Source organism: Podarcis pityusensis (assembly GCF_964106645.2).
Source record: "Podarcis pityusensis genome assembly, chromosome: 4".
NCBI lineage: Eukaryota > Metazoa > Chordata > Lepidosauria > Squamata > Lacertidae > Podarcis > Podarcis pityusensis.
This window is the reverse complement of record NC_138027.1, coordinates 2,594,997-2,621,770: the sequence shown is the minus strand read 5'-3', so window position 1 is coordinate 2,621,770 and position 26,774 is coordinate 2,594,997. Positions and strand designations below refer to the sequence as shown.

At 46.3% G+C, this 26,774-nt stretch overlaps 3 protein-coding genes across 3 annotated transcripts in view; all 3 read left to right on the top strand.

The window, feature by feature from the left end:
* Positions 1 to 26,774, top strand: part of LOC308475059 (uncharacterized protein) — a 343,827-nt gene that overhangs the window by 45,482 nt on the left and 271,571 nt on the right. The window lies entirely within an intron of this gene.
* Positions 1 to 26,774, top strand: part of LOC308475163 (olfactory receptor 52E4-like) — a gene marked incomplete at its 3' end in the record, with an annotated part of 165,605 nt that overhangs the window by 131,985 nt on the left and 6,846 nt on the right. The window lies entirely within an intron of this gene.
* On the top strand, positions 76 to 12,028 carry LOC308475140 (uncharacterized protein). Its single transcript, XM_081002092.1, has 5 exons — positions 76 to 559; positions 755 to 842; positions 1,801 to 1,883; positions 5,940 to 6,066; positions 9,554 to 12,028. The coding sequence occupies exons 1-5, from the start codon at positions 143 to 145 to the stop codon at positions 10,894 to 10,896; spliced, it is 2,058 nt and encodes a 685-aa protein (XP_080858218.1). The 5' UTR covers positions 76 to 142; the 3' UTR covers positions 10,897 to 12,028.

The following is a 26,774-nucleotide window of genomic DNA, read 5'->3' as shown; positions in this document are numbered from 1 at the left end:
TCAGGGAACCTTTTTCTTCTCCTGATATTAGACAACTTTTGTAACAGAACAATGTTTTTGCTTTGTAGGATTCAGACAGACAGAACTTGGCAGAAGACCAAAGTGTTCCTTCTGATCTCAAAGAGGCTTCCTGAAAGCACAGATGGATGAGCAAGACTCAGCTGGCCCTGGCAAAAGAAGAGGCCATCTCAACGAAACTGGGAGCAATGGGGGATTCTGGGAAAACTCTGTGCTGAAGATCCTGGGTGAGGAGGACACCCTCCGCTCAGAGGTGCAGAACCAGCAGGTGAGGCAGTTCTGCTGCCAGGAGGCCAAAGGACCCCGAGAGGTTTGCAGCCGACTCTACCACCTTGACCGTCAGTGGCTGAAGCCAGAAAGGCACACGAAAGCTGAGATGCTGGACCTGGTGATCTTGGAGCAGTTCCTGGCTGTCCTTCCACCGGAAATGGAGAGCTGGGTGAGGGACTGTGGAGCGGAGACCAGTTCCCAGGCGGTGGCCCTGGCCGAAGGTTTCCTCCTGAGTCAGGCAGAGGAGAGAAAGCAGGCAGAGAGAAAGCAGGTGAGAGAGACTTTCCTCTGGATACTCCCAAGGGGCTCCAAACAGGACAGAAACCATCCCATAATGGTCTGCTGATGGCAAATGCTTTTTCTGCAAGGCATCCATGGAATGAGATCTCACACCCTTCAAATCTTTGTCATTCTCTTTCTTATATTTTCCCCCATTCTCTGTTTTGAATCCTTGTTTCTTTTTCAGGGAACGGATCTCTTTGCAGAAATGGACCTGGATTCCTGTGAGGCAGAGAGGCCTCCGTTGGACACCAGAGAGCGGCCACTGGAGGAAGGTGCTTTTTCTCCACTGGTGTCATTCTGTTGGTTTTCCAACTCATCTGAGGGTTCTTTGTCATGGCTAAAAGTTGGCAGCTGTTTCTTTAATGCTTAAAAAGCTGGGTCAGCATGAGTCAGCGGCCTGCACCGGGTTGTATATATAGAGTGAGAAATGTTAGTTTGGTTTGGGTTGGTTGGTTGGTGAAAGCTGGTAGTGTTGATGTGTGTACAGTTGGTCAGTTGCTTTTGTGTACAGTTGGTCAGTCACTTTTGCAGAAAGGCTTTTAAGAATAAAAGCAGAAAGTACTCTGCAAGGATACTCTTCTTGTGGACTCTTTTATGCCAACAAGGGTCCGAGGACCAGGCAAAGCAACAAAGGGAGGTCAGAACCCTTTTTCCTTTTTTTTTTTACAAACACTGACAGGTTATGGGCCCAGTGTTTCTGAGCTTGTGCAGAGTGCAAAACGATTGACAGCATATGAGCAGGGAGCTGGTGAGTCCTGGTGGTGTATGGAGCCAGTGGCTGTGCGTTGGAGCAGTTGGTGGCAAGCTGTAACTGTCTGCAGTGACGCTGGGGCAGCTAGGATCTGAGGATCAGGAAAGCACTCAGCATCGGCTACTGGAACAGTTTGAACTCCTAGAGGACCACAGTAGGCGACTCACAGAGCAGCTACACCAGTACTCTGCAAGGATACTCTTCTCGTGGACTCTTTTATGCCAACAGAACCTTTTTTTTTTTTTTTACAAACACTGATATTCTTTTCATCTTGTTTTGTGGGGAGACAGTTGGGAACAAAGGTCCAGAGGAGGGGAGATGGGTTTTTGCACATCTAACATATGAAATGGGCACAAACATCCAAATGCTCTCAGCAAGTATGGCTTTCTGAAAGGCCCATCTGTAGTTAGAGATGCCCTGTTCCCCCTGTGAGAGAAGTAGGCACTCCTGGCGTCCTGTTTACCTTTTTTCTCTTGCAGGTGGCAGAAGGATGCCAGCAAAACCTCCTGATCCGCCTTTTCATGGGGGCAGAAGGGAAGCAGCGGCTGTGGAACCAGATCAGGTCAGGGGAAGCTGCGTTGTGGGGACAGAGACCGAGGGATAGAGCAATGCCATGGACTGGTTGGGCACAGAGGAATGGTGGGAGGAAGCAGCTGGGGAACCAGGAAGGGAAGATGGCTCAGAGCCCAAGAAGTGGAGGTGGAAGAAGGATGAGTGATCAGAGGGTGAAGCCTGGGAAGAGGAGATGTCAGAAGCTAAAGGGGTAACAGGGCTTAGTGAGCTGGGAGACTCTGTGGCAGAATACAGTGCAGAATCAGAGGCAGAAGAGGAGGAGGCAAGAGGGAGAGGAAAGTCGAGAGGCAGACGTGAGTCAGGAGAAGGAGGAGCCATCGGTGGCTCCCTCTCCTTCTGCCAGAAGCCACCCTCCCTGCTTGTCTCTCAGAGCCAGGAGACCCCCTGCATTACAGGAATCTCTGCTAGATTATGCAAACTGACAGACCCTCTGGGAATGAGCTGCTGTTCTCATGAGGCCCGAAACTCAGCCAAGTCTGTGAATATCGTGTTCTTGCTAAGAAAGTGTGAACTCCAGCTGTGTACTGTGGGATTTCCTACCCATATAACTCTGACACCAGCCTTTTGAATTTTGCCAGTAGGATTCATCTGTAGTTGCAGTTTTCATGGAATCCTAGAGTTGAAAGGGACCCCAAGAGTCATCAAGTCCAACCCCCTGCATTGCTAGATCATCCAAGACAGATGGCCATCCAAAATTGTTGTTGTTGTTTAGTCGTGTCCGACTTCGTGACCCTATGGACCAGAGCATGCCAGGCACTCCTGTCTTCCACTGCCTCCCACAGTTTGGTCAGACTCATGTTTGTAACTTCGAAAACACTGTCCAACCATCTCATCCTCTGTCGTCCCCTTCTCCTTTTACCCTCCATCTTTCCCAACATCAGGGTCTTTTCCAGGGAGTCTTCTCTTCTCATGAGGTGGCCAAAGTATTGGAGCCTCAACTTCACGATCTGTCCTTCCAGTGAGCACTCAGGGCTGATTTCCTTAAGAATGGATACGTTTGATCTTCTTGCAGTCCATGGGACTCTCAAGAGTCTCCTCCAGCACCATAATTCAAAAGCATCAATTCTTCGGCAATCAGCCTTCTTTATGGTCCAGCTCTCACTTCCATACATCATTACTGGGAAGACCGTGGCTTTAACTATACGGACCTTTGTTGGTAAGGTGATGTCTCTGCTTTTTAAGATGCTGTCTAGGTTTTCCATCGCCTTTCTCCCAAGGAGCAGGCGTCTTTTAATTTCGTGACTGCTGTCACCATCTACAGTGATCATGGAGCCCAAGAAAGTAAAAGCTCTTACTGCTTCCATTTCTTCCCCTTCTATTTGCCAGGAGGTGATGGGACCAGTGGCCATGATCTTCGCTTTTCTGATGTTGAGCTTCAGACCATATTTTGTGCTCTCCTCTTTCACCCTCATTAAAAGGTTCTTTAATTCCTCCTCACTTTCTGCCATCAAGGTTGTGTCATCTGCATATCTGAGGTTGTTGATATTTCTTCCGGCGATCTTAATTCCGGCCTGGGATTCATCCAGCCCAGCCTTTCGCATGATGAATTCTGCATATAAGTTAAATAATCAGGGGGACAATATACAGCCTTGTCGTACTCCTTTCCCAATTTTGAACCAATCAGTTGTTCCATATCCAGTTCTAACTGTAGCTTCTTCTCCCACATAGAGATTTCTCAGGAGACAGATGAGGTGATCAGGCACTCCCATTTCTTTAAGAACTTGCCTTAGTTTCCTGTGGTCGACACAGTCAAAGGCTTTTGCATAGTCAATGAAGCAGAAGTAGATGTTTTTCTGGAACTCTCTAGCTTTCTCCATAATCCAGCGCATGTTTGCAATTTGGTCCCTGGTTCCTCTGCCTCTTCTAAATCCAGCTTGCACTTCTGGGAGTTCTCGGTCCACATACTGATTAAGCCTGCCTTGTAGAATTTTAAGCATAACCTTGCTAGCGTGTGAAATGAGTGCAATTGTGCGGTAGTTGGAGCATTCTTTGGCACTGCCCTTCTTTGGGATTGGGATGTAGACTGATCTTCTCCAATCCTCTGGCCACTGCTGAGTTTTCCAAATTTGCTGGCATATTGAGCGTAGCATCTTAACAGCATCATCTTTTAAAATTTTAAATAGTTCAGCTGGAATATCATCACTTCCACTGGCCTTGTTATTAGCAGTGCTTTCTAAGGCCCATTTGACTTCACTCTCCAGGATGTCTGGCTCAAGGTCAGCAACCACACTACCTGGGGTATACGAGACATCCATTTCTTTCTGGTATAGTTCCTCTGTGTATTCTTGCCACCTCTTCTTGATGTCTTCTGCTTCTGTTAGGTGCTTTCCACTTTTGTCTTTTATTATGGTAATCTTTGTACGAAATGTTCCTTTCATATCTCCAATTTTCTTGAACAGATCTCTGGTTTTTCTCATTCTATTGTTTTCCTCTATTTCTTTGCATTGCTCGTTTAAGAAGGCCTTCTTGTCTCTCCTTGCTATTCTTTGGAAATCTGCATTCAGTTTATCTTTCACTATCTCCTTCGCATTTTGCTTGCCTTCTCTCCCCCGCTATTTGTAAGGCCTCGTTGGACAGCCACTTTGCTTTCTTGCATTTCCTTTTCATTGGGATGGTTTTAGTTGCTGCCTCTTGTATAATGTTACGAGCCTCCATCCATAGTTCTTCAGGCACTCTGTCCACCAAATCTAAATCCTTAAACCTGTTCCTCACTTCCACTGTGTATTCATAAGGGATTTGACTTAGATTGTATCTTACTGGCCCAGTGGTTTTTCCTACTTTCTTCAGTTTAAGCTTCTCCATCTTTGGCTGCAGAGAATATAATCAATCTGATTTCGATGCTGCCCATCTGGTGATGTCCATGTGTAGAGTCGTCTCTTGTGTTGTTGGAAAAGAGTGTTTGTGATGACCAGCTTGTTCTCTTGGCAGAACTCTATTAGCCTTTGCCCTGCTTCGTTTTGAACTCCAAGGCCAAACTTGCCAGTTGTTCCTTTTATCTCTTGACTCCCTACTTTAGCATTCCAATCCCCTATAATGAGAAGAACATCCTTCTTTGGTGTCATTTCTATAAGGTGTTGTAAGTCTTCATAGAATTGGTCAATTTCGGTTTCTTCAGCACCAGTGGTTGGTGCAGAAACTTGGATTACTGTGATGTTAAAAGGTCTGCCTTGTATTCATATTGAGATCATTCTATCATTTTTGAGATTGCATCCTAGTACAGCTTTTGCCACTCTTTTGTTGACTATGAGGGCCACTCCATTTCTTTTACAGGATTCTTGCCCACAGTAGTAGATGTGATGGTCATCCGAACTGAATTCGCCCATTCCCGTCCATTTTAGTTCACTGATGCCCGGGATGTCAATATTTATTCTTGCCATCTCATAGCTTTTCTGAGTTATTCAAGCCCCTTCGCCACGGCAAGGCAGTGATCCATGAAGGGGGCCATCCAAAATAGGCTTATCTTATTTCTAGACTGATCACTGAATGCAAAAAATGGTTTCTAAGCAGTGGACAAATGAGAACAAATAGTGGCCTGGATTCACCTAAGCAGCGCCATCCGCTGGAAAATGGAGCCTGCCCCCCATTCCTCCCCTCCCCCTCTCCATGCCCCCATGAACCCCTTGAATTTGGCTCTAGGGCATTGGGAGGGATCCTTCCCAGAACAGCTCACAAGGAGAGGAGAAAGTGGATCCTTCCATCGGGGAAACTGGAATGCTTGCGTAGGCAGAATGACTTGGAAAACGCAAGGTGGAGTACCACCTATTTGCACAAAGACGGATACCCATAATTAAAAGGCAGAATAAAATAAGCATCCATAAATAAAATGTGCAGTTAGCAATCCTATTGAAACAACACCGCAGCCCAGTCAGATGGGCGGGGTATAAATAATAAATAATAATAATAATAATAATTATTATTATTATTATTATTATTATTATTATTATTATTATCATTATCATTATTTACAGGAAGGAACCAACAGAGCATTGTGTAGCAGATCATATTTCTGCTGTCTCAGAGGAGGACATTTCCCTTTTTCTTTTAGGGTCCAGTCTGCTTTGAAGATGTCACCATTCGTTTCACGGACGAGGAGTGGGCATTCCTGGATCCTGACCAGAGAGCTCTGCATAAGGACGTCATGGAGGAGAATTGTGGGATCGTGGCCTCTCTTGGTAAGGCTCCCTGTGGGATCATCATATCAGCCTGGAAATTCAAAACATACCTCTATGGAACCAACCTCATATATTTTCACAGAGCTCAACAGCGCCCCCTATAACACCTGGGAACATAACACCCCCCACAATAAACAGTAATGTACAGTTTTTTCTTTGAACAATCTTCCTAAATTATTCCTTTTTCTTCCATGATTGGGCTGGCCTGAACTGTTAGTTTCTGTGTGTTGCCACTGTGCAGTGCTCTTGGAGTCACAAGACTCTGTTTACATTCCAGAGACATTCCAGACTGCTGGAAGTCTCACGGAAGACAGGAGATGGATGTGATGTTACTGGTTTCCTGTTCCTTTGTTTTTCAGTTGCTCTCTGCTCTCACAGAGAGAGGATGTATTTTTTTTCTGTCTGCGTAGCTTAGCAATAAAACCCTTAGCATGTAGCTCATATTTCTCGTCCTTCCCTGTGCTGGATACTCTGCGTAATGGGGGGAAATGTGCCTGGAGTCTTATCAGAGGCTCAAGTCGCTAATTATCATTGGAGGGGAATCCGAAGGCTCGACTGGAGGAGTCGCTCGATCGAACGCAACTCTGACAAGAACTGCCCAGGCCATCTTAAATGTCAGCTTCAGAATTGTTAGGAAAGATAAGTTGTGAGCTTTAGAGCTTACAGGGTTAACAGCTCAGAGTGTCCTGCATCTGGGGAGGAGCTTTCTCAACATCCGGGAAAGCTGTTTCTTCGTTCTTTCTGACTTTCGTTTTCTGGTGAGACAAGGAAGACGCAATGTCTGCATCTTCCGATGGTTTATCTTGCTGTACATACAATAAAGCTTTCTAATTTAGAGGAACAGCAGCGTATTGGACTCTGAGTTCTGCAAGCTCACACACACAAGCAGCACTCGCTGTGCCGCTCTGCTATAAGTCCGGGAATTCTGGAGCTGTGGAAACGTACCGGACAGCACATACGTAGCTTCAGGTTTTCTGTTTTTGTATTTGCTCCTGTCAGTCTTGGGTTGATGAAAGAAATGACTGACAATGGAGATGGAGGGGATGCCATGGTTGGGCCAAACAAAATTCATCCCAGAGAAGAGCTAGACTTATTGAATCTCAGGTAGTAGTAGCAGTGATGATGATGATGATGATGATGAAGATGGTTTACAAACTTAATCTTTTCCAGAACAGGACTGCTCTTAAATCAATGTAACACTGTAGTAATAATAATATTTTTTATTTATACCCTGCCCATTTGGCTGGGTTGCCCAAGCCACTCTGGGCGGCTTCCAACACATATATAAACATGAAACATAAATAATAATCTGATCCCATATAAAAATAACATTAACTTTAAAGTAAACAACTTCTCCTAGTGGCCAAAATTGTGGAAACCTTTTGTGAAAAGTGTATTTCTGAGGTTTGATGGCTCATAACACCACTTTTGCGTGGAGTAATACCATAAAATTATATATCAATGAAGGATAATCTAATGAAGAATGTCATGAAAGAACTTTTATGAAGGAGTATTTATTAGAACAGCAGTCATAACCATTTATTAGAACAGCAGTCATAACCATTTGCAACCTTTAGCTTGAATTACGGCCTTACAATGCCTTCCCATGATATGAACCAAGTTTTTAGTTCTGCAGCTGTAATAAAGTGAAACCAAGATTAAATTATTGCCTCTGTTAATTGGACTTTATTGCTGGGTTGCTTCTGACTAACAAGTTTCTTTAGTCGGCTCCATAGATTTCTGATTGGGTTAAAGTTTGGGCTACTCCCAGGCCATTCCGGCAGTGAAATATCTTTATCTTGAAAGCACCTTTTGCACACAGCAGCAACATGACATGGAGCGGAATCCTGTTGAAGTATAAAATAGAATATATATATATATATATATATATGTGTGTGTGTGTGTGTGTGTGTGTGTGTAATGTTTCCAAGGGGTTGCTCGAGAGCAAGCAGGCAAATATCTCCCTGCTTAGCTGTGAAGCCTTGCTTTTGCTGCCAAAATAAACCTTATCCGTCCGGAGCGCCACTCTCCCGTGGCTGACTCAGTCGCTGGCAGAATCTGTGAGTGGGCGGTTCCTAAACTTTCCCCAGCAAAGCAGCTTCTTGACTCCCAGTCTGTGCCTCCCCTCTCTGCGCGGATGCTTTCTGCGCAAGCTGGGTGTGGGTAACGGAGGACGCCTCTCCTCCCCGCTTTGCCCAGACAAGTTGTCCTGGCACCGCCTCGCCTCTTCCGACTCCTGCAGCTCCTCTCCACTGGAGGCGTCTTTATTCTCCTCCGTTGAAGAGGAGCTGCTTCCCACGATCCCTGGAGGCTCTCTGTAATCCATTCGGCTTTTCCTCTCTCCCTCCTGAACCGAGGGCAGTTCCCTGACAATATGCTTCAGCATCTGGGAAAAGATCACCTGAGGAACGCTTCAGTTTGGGCGCAAGTCTTTCATTTATGCATTTTAGGGCATTTACATCCCCATTAATGACGTAAATTTTGCCCACACCTTTTGCTGCCATACAACCCCAGATCAACACACTATCTGAGTGTTTCACGGTCGGTGTAATGCAAGTGGATGTAAATCTTCTCTGATTCTTCTCCTCACGTATGTCACGCCATCACTACCAAGCAAGGAGATTTGGGTCTCATCGCTCCAAATAACACTGTTCCATTGTTCTGCTGTCCAGTTAACATGGGTTTAATCTTTTCAACCTTTGCTTGAGAGATGACAATGGCTTTTTCCTTAGAATTCTAACATTTAGACCAGTCCTTGCACTCCACTTCACATTACATTGTGCCATGTCATCTTGTATACACCCAGATGATTTTCTTCTGTCATGTAGGGACAGTCTCTCCACTCGTCCATCGTCACTTGCCTTTGTGCACCTTTCCCTGCCTTTACCGGTCTGATTCTGTAGTGACTGAGTCTCCTGATACCTCTTCAGAAATATATAATGGCCAGCTCTGGTTAAGTTTTTCCTAATCTTTCATCAATTTCTTCATAGCTGTAGCATTGTTCATTAAACAGTACAATTTTACATCGCTTTCTGGGTGACCAGTCAACTCTTTGTGCCATTCCTATAATTTTATTATGTTTTACAAGAACACAAAAAAACCCAACCAACTTGATAGCAATCACAAAAGACACTGACAAAGTCAACCTAAGCAAGTTGTGCTTCCTTTTTCTGGTTATTTGGCTATAACATTAGATAGAATATGGGTAAATGAACAATTTCTGTTGATACATAATTGTATGATATTACTCCAAAAGAAGCAGTGTTATGAGCCATCAAACCTCTGAAATACACTTTTCTGCAAAAGTCTTCTACAATTTTGGCCACTACTGTATATCAAACAAAGCAGCAGTCAACAACTCAACAAAATCTCATAATAAATATGTTGGTTATTGACGAACAACAAAGGTAAGAAACACACACTGAACTCCCTTAAGTTCTTCTCCATTTGTTCCTGAGGCTCTAATCCCTTTTTGTCTCCATTGCAGATTGTGATGAATCAGAAATCAAGAACGAAGGTGACCACCATAAAATCCCCAGCGAGGAGAAGCCACGTGAAAATTTGGAGTGTGGAGAAAGCTGCAGTCAGCGCTCCCATTCCACTTCCCATCAACAAAATATCCTTGGAAAGAAACTCTATCAGTGTGTGGAATGTGGAAAGAGCTTCAGTCAGTGCTCCTCTCTCACTTCCCATCAAAGAATTCATACAGGGGGGAAACCCTATCAGTGTGTGGAATGTGGAATGAGCTTCAGTAGGAGCTCCTCTCTCACTAGGCATCAGAGAATTCATACAGGGGAGAAACCCTATCAGTGCGTGGAATGTGGAAAGAGCTTCAGTAGGAGCACCGATCTCACTTCCCATCAGAGAATTCATTCAGGGGAGAAACCCTATCAGTGTGCGGAATGTGGAAAGAGCTTCAGTAAGAGCTCCAATCTCACTTCACATCAAAGAATTCATACAGGGAAGAAACCCTATCAGTGTGTGGAATGTGGAAAGAGCTTCAGTCAGAGCTCTGATCTCACTTCCCATCAAAGAATTCATACAGGGGAGAAACCCTATCAGTGTGTGGAATGTGGAAAGAGCTTCAGTCAGAGCTCTGATCTCACTTCCCATCAAATGATTCATACAGGGGAGAAACCCTATCAGTGCATGGAATGTGGAAAGAGCTTCACCCATAGCTCCAACCTCACTTCCCATCACAGAATTCATACAGGGAAGAAACCCTATCAGTGTGTGGAATGTGGAAAGAGCTTCAGGAAGAGCTCCTCTCTCACTTCCCATCAAAGAATTCATACTGGGGAGAAACTCTATCAGTGTGTGGAATGTGGAAAGAACTTCACTGAAAGCTCCTCTCTCACTTCCCATCAAAGAATTCATACAGGGGAGAAACCCTATCAGTGTGTGGAATGTGGAAAGAGCTTCAGGAAGAGCTTCTCTCTCACTTCCCATCAGAGAATTCATACAGGGGAGAAACCCTATCAGTGTGTGGAATGTGGAAAGGGCTTCAGTCACAGCCACAGTCTCACTTCCCATCAAAGAATTCATACAGGGGAGAAACCCTATCAGTGCATGGAATGTGGAAAGAGCTTCAGTCAGAGCTCCCATCTCACTTCCCATCAGAGAATTCATACAGGGGAGAAACCCTATCAGTGTGTGGAATGTGGAAAGAGCTTCAGTACGAGCTCGGATCTCACTAAGCATCAGAGAATTCATACAAGGGAGAAACCCTATCAGTGTGTGGAATGTGGAAAGAGCTTCACTCACAGCCACAGTCTCACGTTCCATCAAAGAATCTATACAAAGGTCGGAAAAGCCATTAAACAACTTTAGGAACCAGACAAATCTCCACCTTTGGCTGATTAACATTGGTTTTGTGTTTTTATATTGTGTTTTTATGTTGTAACATTCCTGAGACCTGTGGGTGTAGGGACTAGGCACCAACTCTTAAAGCCCTAGGGGTCTTTGTCCCCCAATAAAATATTTCAGGGGGGCACCCCCAGGGGTTTTTTTTTCCAAACACAACCTTTTATTCTTCCGCAACTTGCCATACAATTTCTCTTTTAATTTTCCCTCTACAAATAAATAAATAAATAAATAAATAAATAAATAAATAATGTACAAAGGTCACAAGAAAATCAAAATACAAGAAAATACAAAAGTGGACAGGTCCCATATTCTCAGGCCAAACGCAAAAGTTACTTTGAAGCAGGGTTTCCCAAACTTGGGTTCCCAGCAGCTCCTGGACTACAGTTTCCATCATCCCTTTCCATTAGTTCTGCTAGCTAGGGATGATGGGAGTTGTAGTCCAAAAACAGCTGGAGACCCATGTTTGCTTTAAAGGGAAGGTAGGCTGGCCCTGTGACACCCTCTGCTAGCTAAATGAAATTAACATATCGCAAAACTGAAGTTTGATCGGCACTTCAACCTCTAGGGAGCTTCTAGGTGCTTTCTGCGCCACCTAGAGTACCCATAGAATTGTGGCTTCTACTGGCAACACACACAGGAGAACAAATGAAAGACAAACACAATGGACAGGAAAAAACCTGGAAAGGGTGATACCAAATGGACACAGGTAGGGGAGATGACATGCTAGAAGTGTTCTCCAGGGCAAGGGGAGGTGCTGGGCTCAAAATTTTACTTTTTTTAAAAAGTCACTGCCATTATAGGTATTGCCCTTCAAATGGTGTGCATGCATCATGTGATTGTTGGTTTCTATTTCCCTCACTGAGCAGCAACTGCAGTCACAAGACATTGTTTTGCATTCCACAGTCCAAGTTACTGTTGGATTCCCACGTGAATGGGAGACTGGATGTGACGTACACTGGTTTCCTGTTTTTCACTGTTCTCTCAGTGTTCTTTGTTTTCCGAGAGGGGTTGCTTCTCTGCTCTCACAGAGGCAAGATGCATGTTTGTATTCTCTCAGCATAGAGTGGAAATAAAGATAAGAATGTGGCACATACTGCTTATCCTTCTGCTGTGTGGACTACTCTGTTTGGGCTCAAGATGAGACGAGCCTGTATCAGCTTCAGATGGGCCGAAGCTGGTCAAAATCTCACATTTTTGGTTATGGGCCCAGAGAAACGGAATCGGACTGCAGAATGGCTGCTGGCAGAGGAACGGATCGGACGTTATCTGCTCTGCGCATCAAGAAGATTGATGAGAGGTATGTGCTCATGCTCCGGGCAGCCTGCCAGCTCCTAGTTAATGGCTTTATGGCTGGACTTTGAACTTTTAAAGCCGTTTGCCGCCGCACAAGCTCACAGGCTCGGGAGGCTTGAAAACCGAAAGTACTTTTACAAGTGCTTTTGGAAGCAGCTGTACACAGACGCAGCTTGTTTAAAGCAGCAATGATGGCTAATGCAAGACTGGCTGATGCTTGTGGGATTCCTAGGCTCAATAAGAATTATGTGGAGTGGGTACTCTACGCAGAGGCTCTTCTGCAAAAAGAAGGTCTGTTTACAGTTTTTACAGACAACCCCCCAGCTCCAATAACAGATGAATGGGCAGCTAAGGATTGCAAAGCAAGGGGAACTCTTACATTGATAGTCTCCCCAGAAGAGCTCTGTCTGTTGCGTGATAAGACCTCAGCCAGAGAGATTTGGGACACTTTGAGAGAGGCTCATTTGAGGACAGAAGCTGGTGCTTCTTTGTTCTACTATGCCAAGCTATATGATATGGCACTTGCTGAAGGTGCAGACGTGCGTACACATCTGATGGAGATGCAGAATCTGAGACATGAGCTGCAACAGAGAGGACTCACCTTTCCAGAGGCTGTGTATTCCTTCATGATACTACATTCTTTGGGTTTGTTGGGTGTAGTGAAGGGTTAACCTTCTGTGTCTCGAGACTGAGAGGAGGCGCTTACAAGGGAAGTAAGCCAGGACGTGACGAAAGCAGCTTGGAATGCTGTGAGCTGAGTGAAAAGTGAAAGCAGCTTAGTTGCGCAGCTGCAAGCTGAGAGAAGGACGCAAAAAAGATGCAGCTTGAATCAGATGGTGTTTCTGGATTGTAAATATGCTACTTTTGAGCAAATAAAGTGCTATTAGGAAAGAAGAAACGTGTGGGACTTGTTTTACTGCCCTTTCAACACGGACGCTGTGCAATTCTGCTAATTGCTTTACGACCTGCAGAGGCTCGCAGGGGGAAGTGTGCTGGACGCCAAGAATAAAGCAATAAATCTACCTAACATGGTTATGGGTCAACGTGAAGCGTGTGAGAAAGGGCTTTGAAGCTTTTTTTGCTGATCGTCAGCTTGATCGACTGCCGGAGACTTCAAAGGGGCAGATCGGAGGAGGCTGACAGAGGGAGCTGAGAGCCATGACGTCCGGAGTGCCCAGTTTGGCTGAGTGAGTACCTTTGGGAAAAGCCAACAGAAGGGGGCAATGGCTCAGCCCTGTGAACATGGCTTTGAGCTTAAACTGCCATGTCAGAAACTGACTAGCCAAAACTGGCTGCAGTGGAGCTTTCAAGTGGAGCTTTTGCTAGTGGGGGAGCAGCTGTGGAATTTAATTCACCCCACACCGAATGCAGCTGGGAAAGCAGAGGCTGAAAGGGCTGCAGAGCAAAGTGAAGTGGAGGAGCGTGTGCTTGCTTTTTCGGCAGAAAGTGTGGATGCTCATCTGGTGCCTGTTGTCCTGGGTGCAAGAAGGCCAGAGGCTGCTTGGCTAGCACTCCAAGAAGCTTGTGGAGCTGGAGTGGGAAGCAAGGGCTGAGAAGTGGCTGCATCCGAAAGGGAGAGGCAAGATGGCGCCGGCCACATTCTTGAGTGCCGATACACAGCTGGGAGGAGCTGTGAGCCCCCACAGGGGGGCGAAGGGACTGTTGCTGTTGTTGTTGCTAGCAATGCTGCTTGTGCTTTTGCTGAGCCTGGGAGCTGTGTGGATGCTGCAACGTGTCTGTGTGAGGAGCCTGGAGAGAGGTCAAGTGTTGAGAGCCCTTTACCCATCCGAGGGGGTGCAGAAAAACGTCCTGGAGACCCCTTGAGCAGTGGGGGGGGGGCAGTGAGCAGTGAAAGCTCAGAGACGCCTCTTTCTCCAAAAGCTGCCAAGAGTTGTTTACGTCGTGAGTCGGAGCCTGGGAAGCTGAAAAGAGCTAGAGGCTTCAAGGTCAGCCACCTGCAGCAAGTAGAGATAAGAGCTTCAGAGTTGTGTGGGAACGCCGAGACAAGTCCAGTCTCCATGGCAACTGAGAGAGTTGCATCTACGGAAGCTGTCAAGGTCGTGGGCAAGTCTTCCTGCCGGGGGGAGTCTGTTGCCGTGACAACCAGAGAGGACATCTGCAGAAGCCCCAAGGAGGGGGGTAGTGAGGAGATTGTTGCCCTGGCGACCCAGGAATGTAAACAACAAGACTTTCTCACTATAATAATAGACTCTGGTGCCTCAAATTCATTGGTGCCATCTCCTGGTCTTTTGAGGAATTGCAGGACAGTAAAAACTGAGAAGTATGTTACGTTTGCAGATGGAAGCAGAAAAAGGCTGACAGAAACAGGACTGTTCTTCTGTCCTTTTCTTAAGCATGAAGTCAAAGCTTATGCAGTGCCCGGTTTAACTAACTGTTTGTTAAGTGTGCATGATCTATTGATCGATGGTTTTCACATTTCTTTTGCAGGTGACAAATGTGAATTTTCCAAGGATGGGAAACATGTGTACACAGTGCAGTCTAAAGATAATTTGTTTGCTGTAAATGTGCCTTTTTCCACAGGAGAGGATGACACCGAAGATGCAAAGGGCCAATGTGTGAATGTAGCACCCCACAATGGTTGTTCACATATTTGGCACAGACGCTTCGCCCATTTGAATTGGAGATATCTCCAGAAAGCGCCGGAGCTGACACAAGGGTGCAAATTTAATGCTTGTGACAAATTTCTAGATTGCAATGCATGTAAACAGGCGAAAGTTGTGACATGCTCATATCCAAAGTCAGAGAGGCAGACCACAAAACCCTTTGAATTAATTCATGCAGATTTGTGTGGACCATGTCTGTTGAGTCACTGGGAGGTTCGAAGTATTCTCTGCTTTTGATTGATGATTTTTCGAGGTCTGCTTGGACCTTCTCTCTGAAAACGAAAGGGGAGGCGGCTAAAATGATCAGGGATTGGATCACAGCAGTTGAGGTAACTTTTTCCACCAAAGTTCGTGGTTTTCAAAGTGACAGAGGTGTTGAATTCACTGGTTCTGCTTTACAGGATTTCTTTAGGGAGAAGGGGATTAGCCACAGACTGACCGCTCCTTACTCTCCGCAACAGAATGGGCTGGCAGAGAGAAAGAACAGGACGGTGCAGGAAGCTGTGTCTGCGATCCTGTGGGACGCAGGGCTACCCCAGAAATATTGATCGGAGGCTTGGCGATATGTGGTCCATACCGAGAACAGAGTGTACAACTCTAGTGTAGGAAATACACCGTATTTCTTACTTCATGGAGAGAAGCCCAAGGTACACTACCTTCGTGTGTTTGGTTGTGAGGCTTGGGTGCTTATTCCAAAGGCTCTACGCAAGAAAGGTGAGCCAAGATCTAGAAGAATGATCTTTGTAGGGTATGAGCCTGGCTCAAAGGCCTGGAGGTTTGCATACCCAAGTGGAGACCAGTCTAGGTTGGTTATCAGCAATAGCGCTGAGTTCTGTGAGCAAGCTGGTTGGAAACGTCTGCACGCTAATCCAGACGTGCTTCCACAGCAGTTCTATGACTCAGATGTTGAGGAGGAAGAGGAACTTGTTGCTGGGGACCACGGTCCAGAGCGACAGAGTCCAAGGCAGGGACAGCTCAGGATCCCTCAGAGGGGGGAACCTAGAACACCTCCTCAGGCAAGTGTCAAGTATGAGCCAAAGAGTGAGCCTTCTTCACATGCTGGACCAGCTGTAAGGCCCAAGAGGCGCAGCAGGTCAGAGGGGGAAGACACAGAGGATGATTTAGCTGGACCCAGTGAAGCGGCAGGGTCACCAAGATTCACACTGAGGAGATCAGCGAGGACAAAGAGGCCTCCTGATCGGTACGACGCTTCAAGCGTCTGGGTTGGTTCTGCAAGATGTGAACCTGGATCCTTCGAGGATATTCAGAGTTTACCTGAGGAAGAAGCAGGCAAATTGCACAGGGCAATGGACAAAGAGATGAAGTCCTTGAAAGATCTAGGTGTGTTCTCACTCACAGAGTTGCCACCGGGAAAGCAGGCTGTGAGTTCCAGGTGGGTTTACCGCTTGAAACCCACTGATGCTGGAGAGTATAAAGCCAGATTAGTTGCTCGAGGATTTACTCAGAGGAAGGGAATACATTTCACGGAGGTGTATTCGCCAACGTCACGAGCGGAGACTCTGAGAACGCTTTTAGCTTGTGCAGCACAGAGAGGCTGGAAAGTAAACCACTTTGATGTGGATGTTGCCTACCTTAACTCAGATCTCCAGGAGGAGCTGTACATGATTCCTCCTCCGGGGTTTGAGAACTTAAGGCAGGGTGTTGTGTGGAGATTGCACAAATCCATCTATGGATTACGTCAATCTGCTAGAAACTGGAACATGTGCCTGAATGAAGCTTTGGAGAAGCTAGGTTTCAGGAAGAGTCTTGCTGACAGTTGCCTGTTCCTTAGAGGATCAGGAGACTCACAGGAACTGGTGCTGATTTGGGTTGATGACGTGCTTTTCTTCTCAGAAACAGATGAACAGGCGGAGAAGTTTGCCAAAGAGCTAGGTAAACGGTTCAAGCTTAAACAGCTTGGTGCTGTCAAAACCTATCTAGGTGTCAATGTTGAGCGTGCACAGGATGGAAGTTTTTTGCTCAGCCAGAGAGGTAAAATTGAGCAATTGCTTCAGAAAATGAGGATGAGTGATTGTGCAGGAGTGAGAAGTCCTATGGAGACTAGTTTTGTGAAGGACACCCAGCAAGTAGAACGCGCTGCGTTCGAAAATACTGAAGTGTTTCAGTCAGCTATAGGGAGTTTGTTGTACTTGTCCCAGTGGAGCAGACCTGATATAGTGTTTGCTGTCAATCTGCTCAGCAGGGAGGCATCAAACCCTAGTGTGCAAGCCTGGAATGGCGTCAAGAGAGTTCTGAGGTATTTGCAGGAGACCAAAGACTTTTGTCTTAGGTTGCCAGCACAAGGAGAAGTGAAACTGACTTGCTTTGTGGACTCGGACTGGGCTAATCTTGAGGATCGCAAGTCTGTGTCTGGCCTAGTGGTGAAGTTTGGGAACTCAGTAGTTGGATGGAGGTCCAAGAAGCAAAGTCTTATAGCGCTCTCATCCACTGAGGCTGAGTTCAGTGCTCTTTCAGAGATGTGCAGAGAAGTAGAGTTCTATGCTTGTTTGGTGCAGGAACTCTGCGAAGTGGATTGTCTGCCGATACGTGTTTTCGAGGACAATCAACCATGCCTGTGTTTGGCAGAGTCAGGTCAGTTCAAGGCCAGAACGAAACACCTAGACATTCGCTTTCGGAATGTGTGCCAGAGTGTTCAGGAGGGATTAGTTGCACTGAAGTATTGTCCCTCTGCCAAGAACCTAGCTGATGGGTTCACGAAGCCACTCACCTTCCAAAGACATGGGGAGTTTTGTGAAGGTCTGGGTTTGGGACGACCAAGGGTCGATTCTCCCCTCAGGCGCGAGACAAGAGGGGGTGTTGGGTGTAGTGAAGGGTTAACCTTCTGTGTCTCGAGACTGAGAGGAGGCGCTTACAAGGGAAGTAAGCCAGGACGTGACGAAAGCAGCTTGGAATGCTGTGAGCTGAGTGAAAAGTGAAAGCAGCTTAGTTGCGCAGCTGCAAGCTGAGAGAAGGACGCAAAAAAGATGCAGCTTGAATCAGATGGTGTTTCTGGATTGTAAATATGCTACTTTTGAGCAAATAAAGTGCTATTAGGAAAGAAGAAACGTGTGGGACTTGTTTTACTGCCCTTTCAACACGGACGCTGTGCAATTCTGCTAATTGCTTTACGACCTGCAGAGGCTCGCAGGGGGAAGTGTGCTGGACGCCAAGAATAAAGCAATAAATCTACCTAACAGGGTTCAAGTTGGGAGTCTGTTGCCACTCAGATTGCTGTTCAGCCAACTGCTCAGATCGCAGTAGCACATGTTACTGCCGTGATTCTGAATGAAGCGGACAGGCGAGGTGCTAGCTGCATGGGTAAGGGGGAGTCTTCACAGACGTCATCCCAGAATGCAGTGGAACCACCAGATGGCACCAAAGCTTTGAAGGCAGTGAAATGCTACTCGTGTGGACGTCTAGGCCATATGACGAGGGAATGCAGATTTCCCAGGGCCAAGACAGAGCAGCGCAGCGAAAGCTCATCGCGTGGAAAAGGCAAAGGTCCGGTGTCCAGGACAACGCAGCACAAGGCAATGGTCTCACACTTCACTCCAAAGGTTGCAAAGGTCCAGAAGATGTCTAGATCTTTCTTCATGGTGGATACGAGCGCAACGCACCACTTATGCAACGACAAGCGACTGTTCATGTCCTTTACACCGCAGGAAGGTGCGATTCACCAGGCGGATGACCACACGATCCCCAGTCAAGGCTACGGAACTGTTGTTCTTCACAGTTTGGACTTATCGATACAAGATGTTCTCTACGTTCCAGATGCTTCACACAATCTACTCAGTGTTGCGCAGCTGAATGAACGGAAAATTGACGTTTCCTTCAAGAATAAGAAGTGCACCATCACAAAGAAAAATGATTATGTATTGCATGCTGAATATGTTGATCGTTTGTTTGTTTTGTATTATGATGATGATGTGCAGGATGAAACTTGTTGCATTGCAGGTTCTAACAAAAGTTTGCATGCAGGATGTATTCATGATTTTCACAGGAAATTTGGTCATTTGCATTTTGAGGCAGTATCTAAAATGCCTGCCTTGGTTGAAGGTATGACTATTAAACCCTGCAGGTACCACATGAAGTGTAAGGCATGTGCAGCAAACAAAGTGAAAATGGCTCCGAAAGGTAAGGTGTCTAGTAGGCAAGCTACAGAACCATACCAGGTAGTGCATGCTGATTTGGTTGGTCCACTATCGCCCTCTTTGGGTGGAAACAGGTACTTCATGGTACTCAGTAATGCATTTTCCAGGTATATTTATGTGTACAATCTTGAGCAGAAATCAGAGGCTTTTCCAAGGTTCAAGGAATTCTGTGCTTGGTTGGAAAATGTGCATGGTAAGAAGATAAAGACTCTTTTCACTGATCGCGGGGGGGGGGGAATTCACTTCTCAGCAGTTTGAAGCTTTTCTGACTGAGAAAGGAATTCAGCACGATTTGTCTAATCCTCGCTCGCCATGGCAGAACGGACTTTGTGAGAGAGCAAATCAGACATTGCTTCAAGGTCTAAAAACCTTGCTGCATGATGCCAATCTTCCAGAGAGTTATTGGGCGGAATCTTTGGCGTATTTTGTTTACAGTTATAATCGCAGGTTATCTTCAGCGATTGGTTGTTCCCCCTATGAGAAGATGTTTGGCAAGAAACCATACATCAAACACATGAGATTTTTTGGTTCTGACATGTGGGTTCACACACCACTAAGCTCCAAGTTAGGCAAGCGTGGATTGCATGGTATCTTTCTTGGGTATCAGAAAGGTTCTTACAGAATAATAATGACTGACTTTAAGACAATTAGGCTCACAAGAAGTGTTGAGTACAATGCCAAGTGGGGGGAGAATGTGGGAATTTTCCAATGTTATCCTGATGACAGTGATGAGACTGAGGATAGGCAACAGCCACAGCAGCAGCAACAGCCACAGCTGCGGCAACAACCCACACCCACTGATGAAGGTCCTGATTCTGAGTCTGAGACTGAATCGGGTGATTCAGAGGATTTCAAGAGTGCGAAAGCCTCTATGCGACCCTCTGAAAGCTCTGATCAAGAATTGGAGGAACCATTGTTCACAATAGGTCATTTTTCTCCTAAGAAGGAAGAGGAGAGTGTTGAAGACCTACGGCTAATTCGCAGGTCTCAAAGAGCCACAAAGGGCAGACCTCCAAAGAGATTTGCTGATGAATTTGCTAAGACAGCAGTAGCAGCTGTTAAAAGCTCCAAGAAGGTATTTGAACCTTCAAGTTTCCAAGAAATCCAGGATTTGGATTCAAAGGATGCTGAGCCATGGTTAAATGCCATGAAGGCTGAGCTTGATTCCTTAGAGAGGAACAAAACATGGGAGCTAGTTCCAGTAGTTCCAGGAATGAAACTGCTTGGAAGCAAATGGGTCTTCAAAGTGAAGACTGATCAAAATGGCAAGATAGTCAGACACAAAGGCAGATTGGTAGCCAGAGGTTTTTCACAGGTACCAGGTGAAGACTATCACGAGACCTACTCACCCACCGTGAGGTATGAGAGCATTAGGCTTATGCTCAAACTTGCTGCAGAAGAGAATCTTCACGTAAGTCACCACGACGTGAATACAGCGTTTTTGTATGGATCTCTAGGTGAATCTCTTTATATGCTTCCACCTGATGGCGTACAGGTAAAACAGGGATTTGTTTGTTCTCTGAAGAAGTCTCTTTATGGTCTCAAACAAAATGCACGGTGTTGGCACACAAAACTCACTGAAGTATTGTTTTCTCTAGGTTTTCAGCAAGGGAAAGCTGATCCATGTGTATTTGTCAAAGAGGAGGAGCAAAAGAAGCTGTATTGCTTGTTTTATGTTGATGATATTCTGTTCTTTTGGAAAGATGTCACAATGTACAATAACGCCCTAGCTCAACTGAAAGAGCACTTTGACATGAAAGATCTTGGTGAGGTAAACAACTACCTATCCCTGGAAATAGAAAGAGATCAAGATGGTAACATTCTAGTACACCAGTCACGAAAAATTGCTGATGTGTTAAGCAAACTAAACCTGATGGATGCTAACCCTGTAGACACACCGATGGCAACAGGTTATCAGGTAGATGACACTGAAGAAGCATTTTCTGACACTACACTGTACAGAAGTGTGCTAGGCAAACTAAACTTCATTGCCAGATGTTCAAGACCTGACATTGCTGTTAGCTGTAATTTACTAAGCAGACAAGTCAACAATCCTACTGTTAAGGATTGGAAAGCTCTGAAACGCATAGCTCACTATTTGAAAGGCACTATGCATTACAGACTGACATTTAACAATCAGAATTCTGGTGGTCTTGAGATATTTGCTGATGCGAGTTTTGGAAGTGACACTACAGACAGGAAAAGCACATCTGGAGTTTGCTATATGTACAACCAGGGTCTATTTGATTGGTTGTGCAAGAAGCAAACAACAGTAAGTTTAAGTTCTTCAGAAGCTGTACTGAATGCACTGTCTTATTCACTTGTGGATTGTGAATGGTTGTTACAGTTGTGTAAAGACATGAGAATTCCTGTCAAATGTCCAATCCAGGTTTATCAGGACAGCAAAGCATGTTTGGCTTTGCTGACTTCTGAAGGGTGTAAGCAAAGCACGAAGCACTTGCAATTGAAGCTGCAACATGCTAGAGAATGTGTTCAGAAAGGACTTGTAATGGTGTCCTACATGCCAGGTAATGAAATTCCTGCTGATTTATTGTCCAAGGTTGTTCCGAAGGATCAACACTGTACCTATGTACAGAAATTGGGTTTGTACTGATAATGTACTGACACGCTGCCCAGTGGTGTTCACAGAAAGGGGGAGGATGTTAGTTTCTGTTTCTCACTGTGCAGCTGTGTGTTTACATTCCAGAGACCTTGCAGTCTCACAGGAAAGGGAGACGGGATGTGACGTTAGTGGTTTCCTGTTTCCTTTCTTCCTTTGTTCCTTTGTTCAGTTGCTCTCTGCTTTCATAGAGAGAGGATGTCTTTTCTGTTCTGCGTAGTTTAGAAATAAAACTCTTTACAATGTAACCAAACCTCTTGTCTCTTCCCTGTGCTGGGAACCCTGCTGGATAGAATGTGCTTGAGGCCTTATCAAAGGCTCAGGTCATTATACACGTCGGAGGCAATTTCAAAGGCTCAGCTTGGAGGAAGATGAGGCCTTATCGGCTTGGCCGAGCGGAGATTCTGGCAAAGATTCACAAAATGTTAGTACCCCTGAGTACCCCCAGAAAAAAAGCACTGGATCTAACCATCATCTTTCTTTTTTCTTTTACAAACATTTTAATGGTTTTGAATGAATCATAGAGTTGAAAGGGACCCTAAAGGACACCTAGTCCAACCCCCTGCAATGCAAGAAACTCAGCTAAAGCATTCATGACAGAATGAACTACGCACATCACAAACACAATAGCAACAGTTATGTAGAAGTGCCCACGTACTGTTCGAGTAGGAACCAAGACGGGTGACCAGTGGAATGAATAAATGTTTACTCCCAGCATCTAGTGCTTAAACCAAAGGGAAGCACTATCTCCATATTGATGCGCTGGGAAGGGGGTAGGGGTGGGGAGACTGCCTGTCCAAAGGAAGAAGAAGAAGAAGAAGTGGACAACGACAAGGAGGAGTTTGGATTTGATATCCTGCTTTATCACTACCCTAAGGAGTCTCAAAGCTGCTCACAATCTCCTTTCCCTTCCTCCCCCACCACCAACACTCTGTGAGGTGAGTGGAGCTGAGAGACTTCAGAGAAGTGTGAGTAGCCCAAGGTCACCCAGCAGCTGCATGTGGAGGAGCGGGGAAGCGAACCCGGTTCACCAGATTACGAGTCCACCACTCTTAACCACTACACCACGCTGGCTAATGTTGTTTTATTCCCCTTCTTTTTTCCGTTAGAGTGTATATTAATTTCCCAATAAAAAACATCCAATTAACATATCAAATCATAATCCAATAAAAATAAAAAACTAAAATAAAAAAAGATCAACTTGTCTTCCTGTCAGGGAACTGACATCGGAGCGAGAGGCGAAGGGGAGGCTCCTAGATGATGCTGGAGAAGGACCCAGCAGCAGAGGGAGAAACAGCTCAGTTGAGGGGTAAGCATTTAAGCGCAACACCAGGGATAAAGGTGGGCAGATGGGGGAATCGGAGAGAGGGCTCCAGGACTCTTCACTGGAACTCAGTGAGGAGGGGACAGGTCCTCCGCTACCCACGCCCTCCCTGCGCAGAAGACTCCCGCGCAGTGAGAGGAGGAGGAGACTGGGTGTCAAACAACGTTTATGTTGGAAGAGGTTCAAGAAACGCCCACTGACGGATTCTGCCAGTGACTGAGGCAGTCACAATTAGAAAGGGCTGTGCAGTCAGAAAGGTTTAACAAGGCAAATTAGCCTAGAGAGGCACCAGTTTATGCACAAGTAACTCATACTCATCACAGCAATTCGTCAGTCCCTGAAAGTTGCTCGTGCACAGCAGCAGGCAGGCAGCATCATGAGCAAACCCGGAGAAGCAAGCACCCAGGGGGGAGCAGCTGGAGGGCAAACGCTGGTGGAGAGGAACCGAGAGTTGGAGCAGCATGTGGCCATTCTGACGGCGCGGCTGGACGAAAGGCGGTCTCAAGATGCACAGGTCAGGCCCACCCCCATAGCAAGGAAGGTACCGGGACTGGTGCACAAATTTGGGGGGAAGCCACAGGAATATAGTGCGTTTCGAACGGAAATAGAGTACGCATTGGAACTGCAGCATGACGATTTTGAAGGAGACGCGGCGCGGGTGGCATACATTGTGGGTCACCTGCAGGACGGGGCCAGGGAATGGGTCAGGCCCCTTATTGCGACGCAGAATGCCGCCATGCAGGACCTGAGGAAATTCTTCCAGGCAATGGATGCAATGTTTTCCAGTGATGTACAACAAAGTGTGACAAAGCGGGAACTGATGAACTGTAAACAGGGGAGCCAGTCAGTTAGGGACTACTGGTCGCGCTTTGCCATGATAGTTCACCGCCTCGTAAAGGAAAATGTTATGAAAATGATCTACAGGTGGTACATGACCCCAGTCAAGCTAGCAAAAATTTATCATTTGCCTGATAATAAGTGTTGGAAGTGTAAAGAAACTGAAGGTACTTTCTATCACCTTTGGTGGACGTGCCCGAAGATTAAGGCTTTCTGGGAAATGATATATAATGAAATGAAAAAGGTAATTAAATCTACTTTCCCTAAGAAACCAGAAGCCTTTCTCTTGGGCATTGTCGGCCAATTGGTGTCAAAGAGAGATAGAATTTTCTTTATGTATGCTACGACAGCAGCAAGAATACTCATCGCAAAGTATTGGAAGACACAAGACCTACCCACCGTGGAAGAATGGCAGATGAAAGTGATGGACTATATGACACTGGCTGAGATGACTGGCAGAATCCGTGATCAGAGGAAAGAGACGGCGGAAGAGGACTGGAAGAAATTTAAAATTTATCTTAAGACCTATTATAAAATTGATGAATGCTAAAATGCCGAGGTGCTGAGAGAAAAAGGGAAACAGTGACTTAAGATTAAGTTAGAGAAAGGACTAAGAGGACATATATTTGATAAAATTGCTCAGAAGCTGCTGAAATAATTTTGCAAACAGGGATGCAGAAAGGGGAGGTATGGGGGAGTCCGAGAAACGAAGGTTATGGAAAAAAGGTTATGAAATTATACATGTTTGTTTGTCTTTTTATTTGTTTGTATTGTTTAAAAAATGCTGTAAAACCAATAAAAATCTATATATATAAAAAAAAGATAGTTCACCACCTCGGTTGGCAACTGGACTCCGAACCCATACAAATGTTATTCGAGGAGGGGTTGTCCCCAACGGTTAAGGATGAACTTTCCCGCGCACCCTGCCCACAGGGGATGGATCAGCTGACCAAGGCTGTGCTTGCGATTGGCGTGCGCCAGGAAGCGCGGGCCCAGGAGAGGCGGGAAGGGAGAGAGCAATGTTGCCATGACTACTGCATTCCTGAAATACCAAGGCAGCCTTCCCCGCCAGCAGAGCCAATGGAAATAGATGGGGCACGCGCGCGGGAAGTTTCAAGCGCCAGTGAAGGGCGCAAAAAGGAGGGAAAGGATTGGAAAACCTCCAAGAAGTGTTTCCTTTGCCAGCGGCCAGGACATTTTGCCAGAGCCTGCCCTCAAAGAAAGGCCTGGCAAGGAATGGTGGGAGCCGCAGGGGGTGAGGAGGAGGTGGTAAAGGAACAGGAACAGGGAAACGGGAACGCTTGGCTGCCAATCAAGGGGCACAGCAGCCAGGCCAGCCACCAGTAAAAGTGCCCCAACCAGACCCCCCCAAGGCGGCAATAGCCATCGAGGTGGTGCTAGAACTCCCAAACGGGCACCCAGTCAAGGTGAAAGGGATGCTGGATTCAGGCAGCTCATGTAATTTCTTCAGCAAAGACTTTGCATTAGAGCACCAGCTCCACTTACTGCCTTTGGATTTTCCCTTGCAAGTGACCACCATTGATGGCAGGGAGCTTCTAGGAGGGGAAGTGACACACCAGACCCCACCAATGAGAATGAGGGTGTTCAGGCACTCGGAGACCATCGCCTTTTACGTCGCCTCACTAGCAGGGCCCCCAATAATATTAGGGATGAGCTGGCTAGCACAACATGATCCAGTGGTGGTGTGGCATCAGAGGACAGTCACCTTTGGGTCAGCTTACTGCCTGGAACACTGTCTGGGGGGGAAGCCCCAAGAATGACCGTGGCCAGTGGTGGCTGAGATGGCTGTGGAGCGGAAAGGGGAGGTGCCGCCGCAATACGCAGATCTGCGGGAGGTCTTCAGCGAGAAGGAGGCAGATAGACTGCCACCCCATAGGCCCTTTGACTGCCAGATCAACTTGCTTCCGGGGGCTCAGCTGCCAGTGGGTAAGCTGTATGCCATGTCTGACAGGGAGATGAAGGAGTTGCAAGAATTTATTGACAAGAACCTGAAAAGAGGCTTCATAAGAGAATCAAAGGCGGTGGGGGGCAGTCCGGTGTTCTTTGTGGACAAAAAGGACACAAATAAACCCAGGCTCGTAGTGGACTATAGGGCTGTCAATTTGGTGTCAGAACCCGTGACCTTCCCAATGCCCAGGATTGACGAGATTTTAACGCGAGTGAGGAAAGGCAAAATTTTTACCAAGCTGGACCTCAGGGGCGCATACAATTTGATCAGGATGAGGGAGGGGGACGAATGGAAGACCACAATGTTCACACCCCTAGGTGCCTTTGAGTACTTAGTTATGCCTTTGGGATTACAGTCGGGCTCCGCCTGTTTTCAAGCTTTCATGCACCACGTGTTGGGGTCTCTGCTGTACAAAAACTGCGTAGCCTTCTTGGACGACGTCTTAATTTATTCGGACAACGAGGAGCAACATGTTAGAGACGTCAGGGAAGTGTTACAACGACTGCAGAAGCACCAGTTGTGGGTCAAGCTGGAAAAATGTCAGTTTCACGCCAGAGAAGTCGAGTTTCTGGGGTACAAGTTGTCTGACAAAGGCTTAGCGATAGACCCAAGCAAGGTGCAGGCAGTGCTGGAGTGAAAGGCTCCCAAAACACGGAAGGACGTACAGTGGTTCCTAGGGTTCAGCAACTTCTACAGGAAGTTCATCAAGAACTTTGCCCACTTGACAGCGCCCATCACGGATTGTCTCAGTAGCAAAAAGAAGTTTGTGTGGACAGAAGAGGCCCAGCAATCCTTCGAAAAACTGAAGAAGGCGTTCGCATCGGAAGAGCAACTCCTGCACGTAGATCTGGAGAAACCCCTGAGGCTAGAGACCGATGCGTCCGACAGAGCCGTAGGGGTGGTCCTTTTGCAGCCAGGGAGGGGCAAGCAGGAATGGAAACCGTGTGCCTTTTTCTCGAGAAAACTGAGCAAGTCGGAGCAAAACTATACAGTGTATGACCGCGAACTGCTGGCGATCTATGCG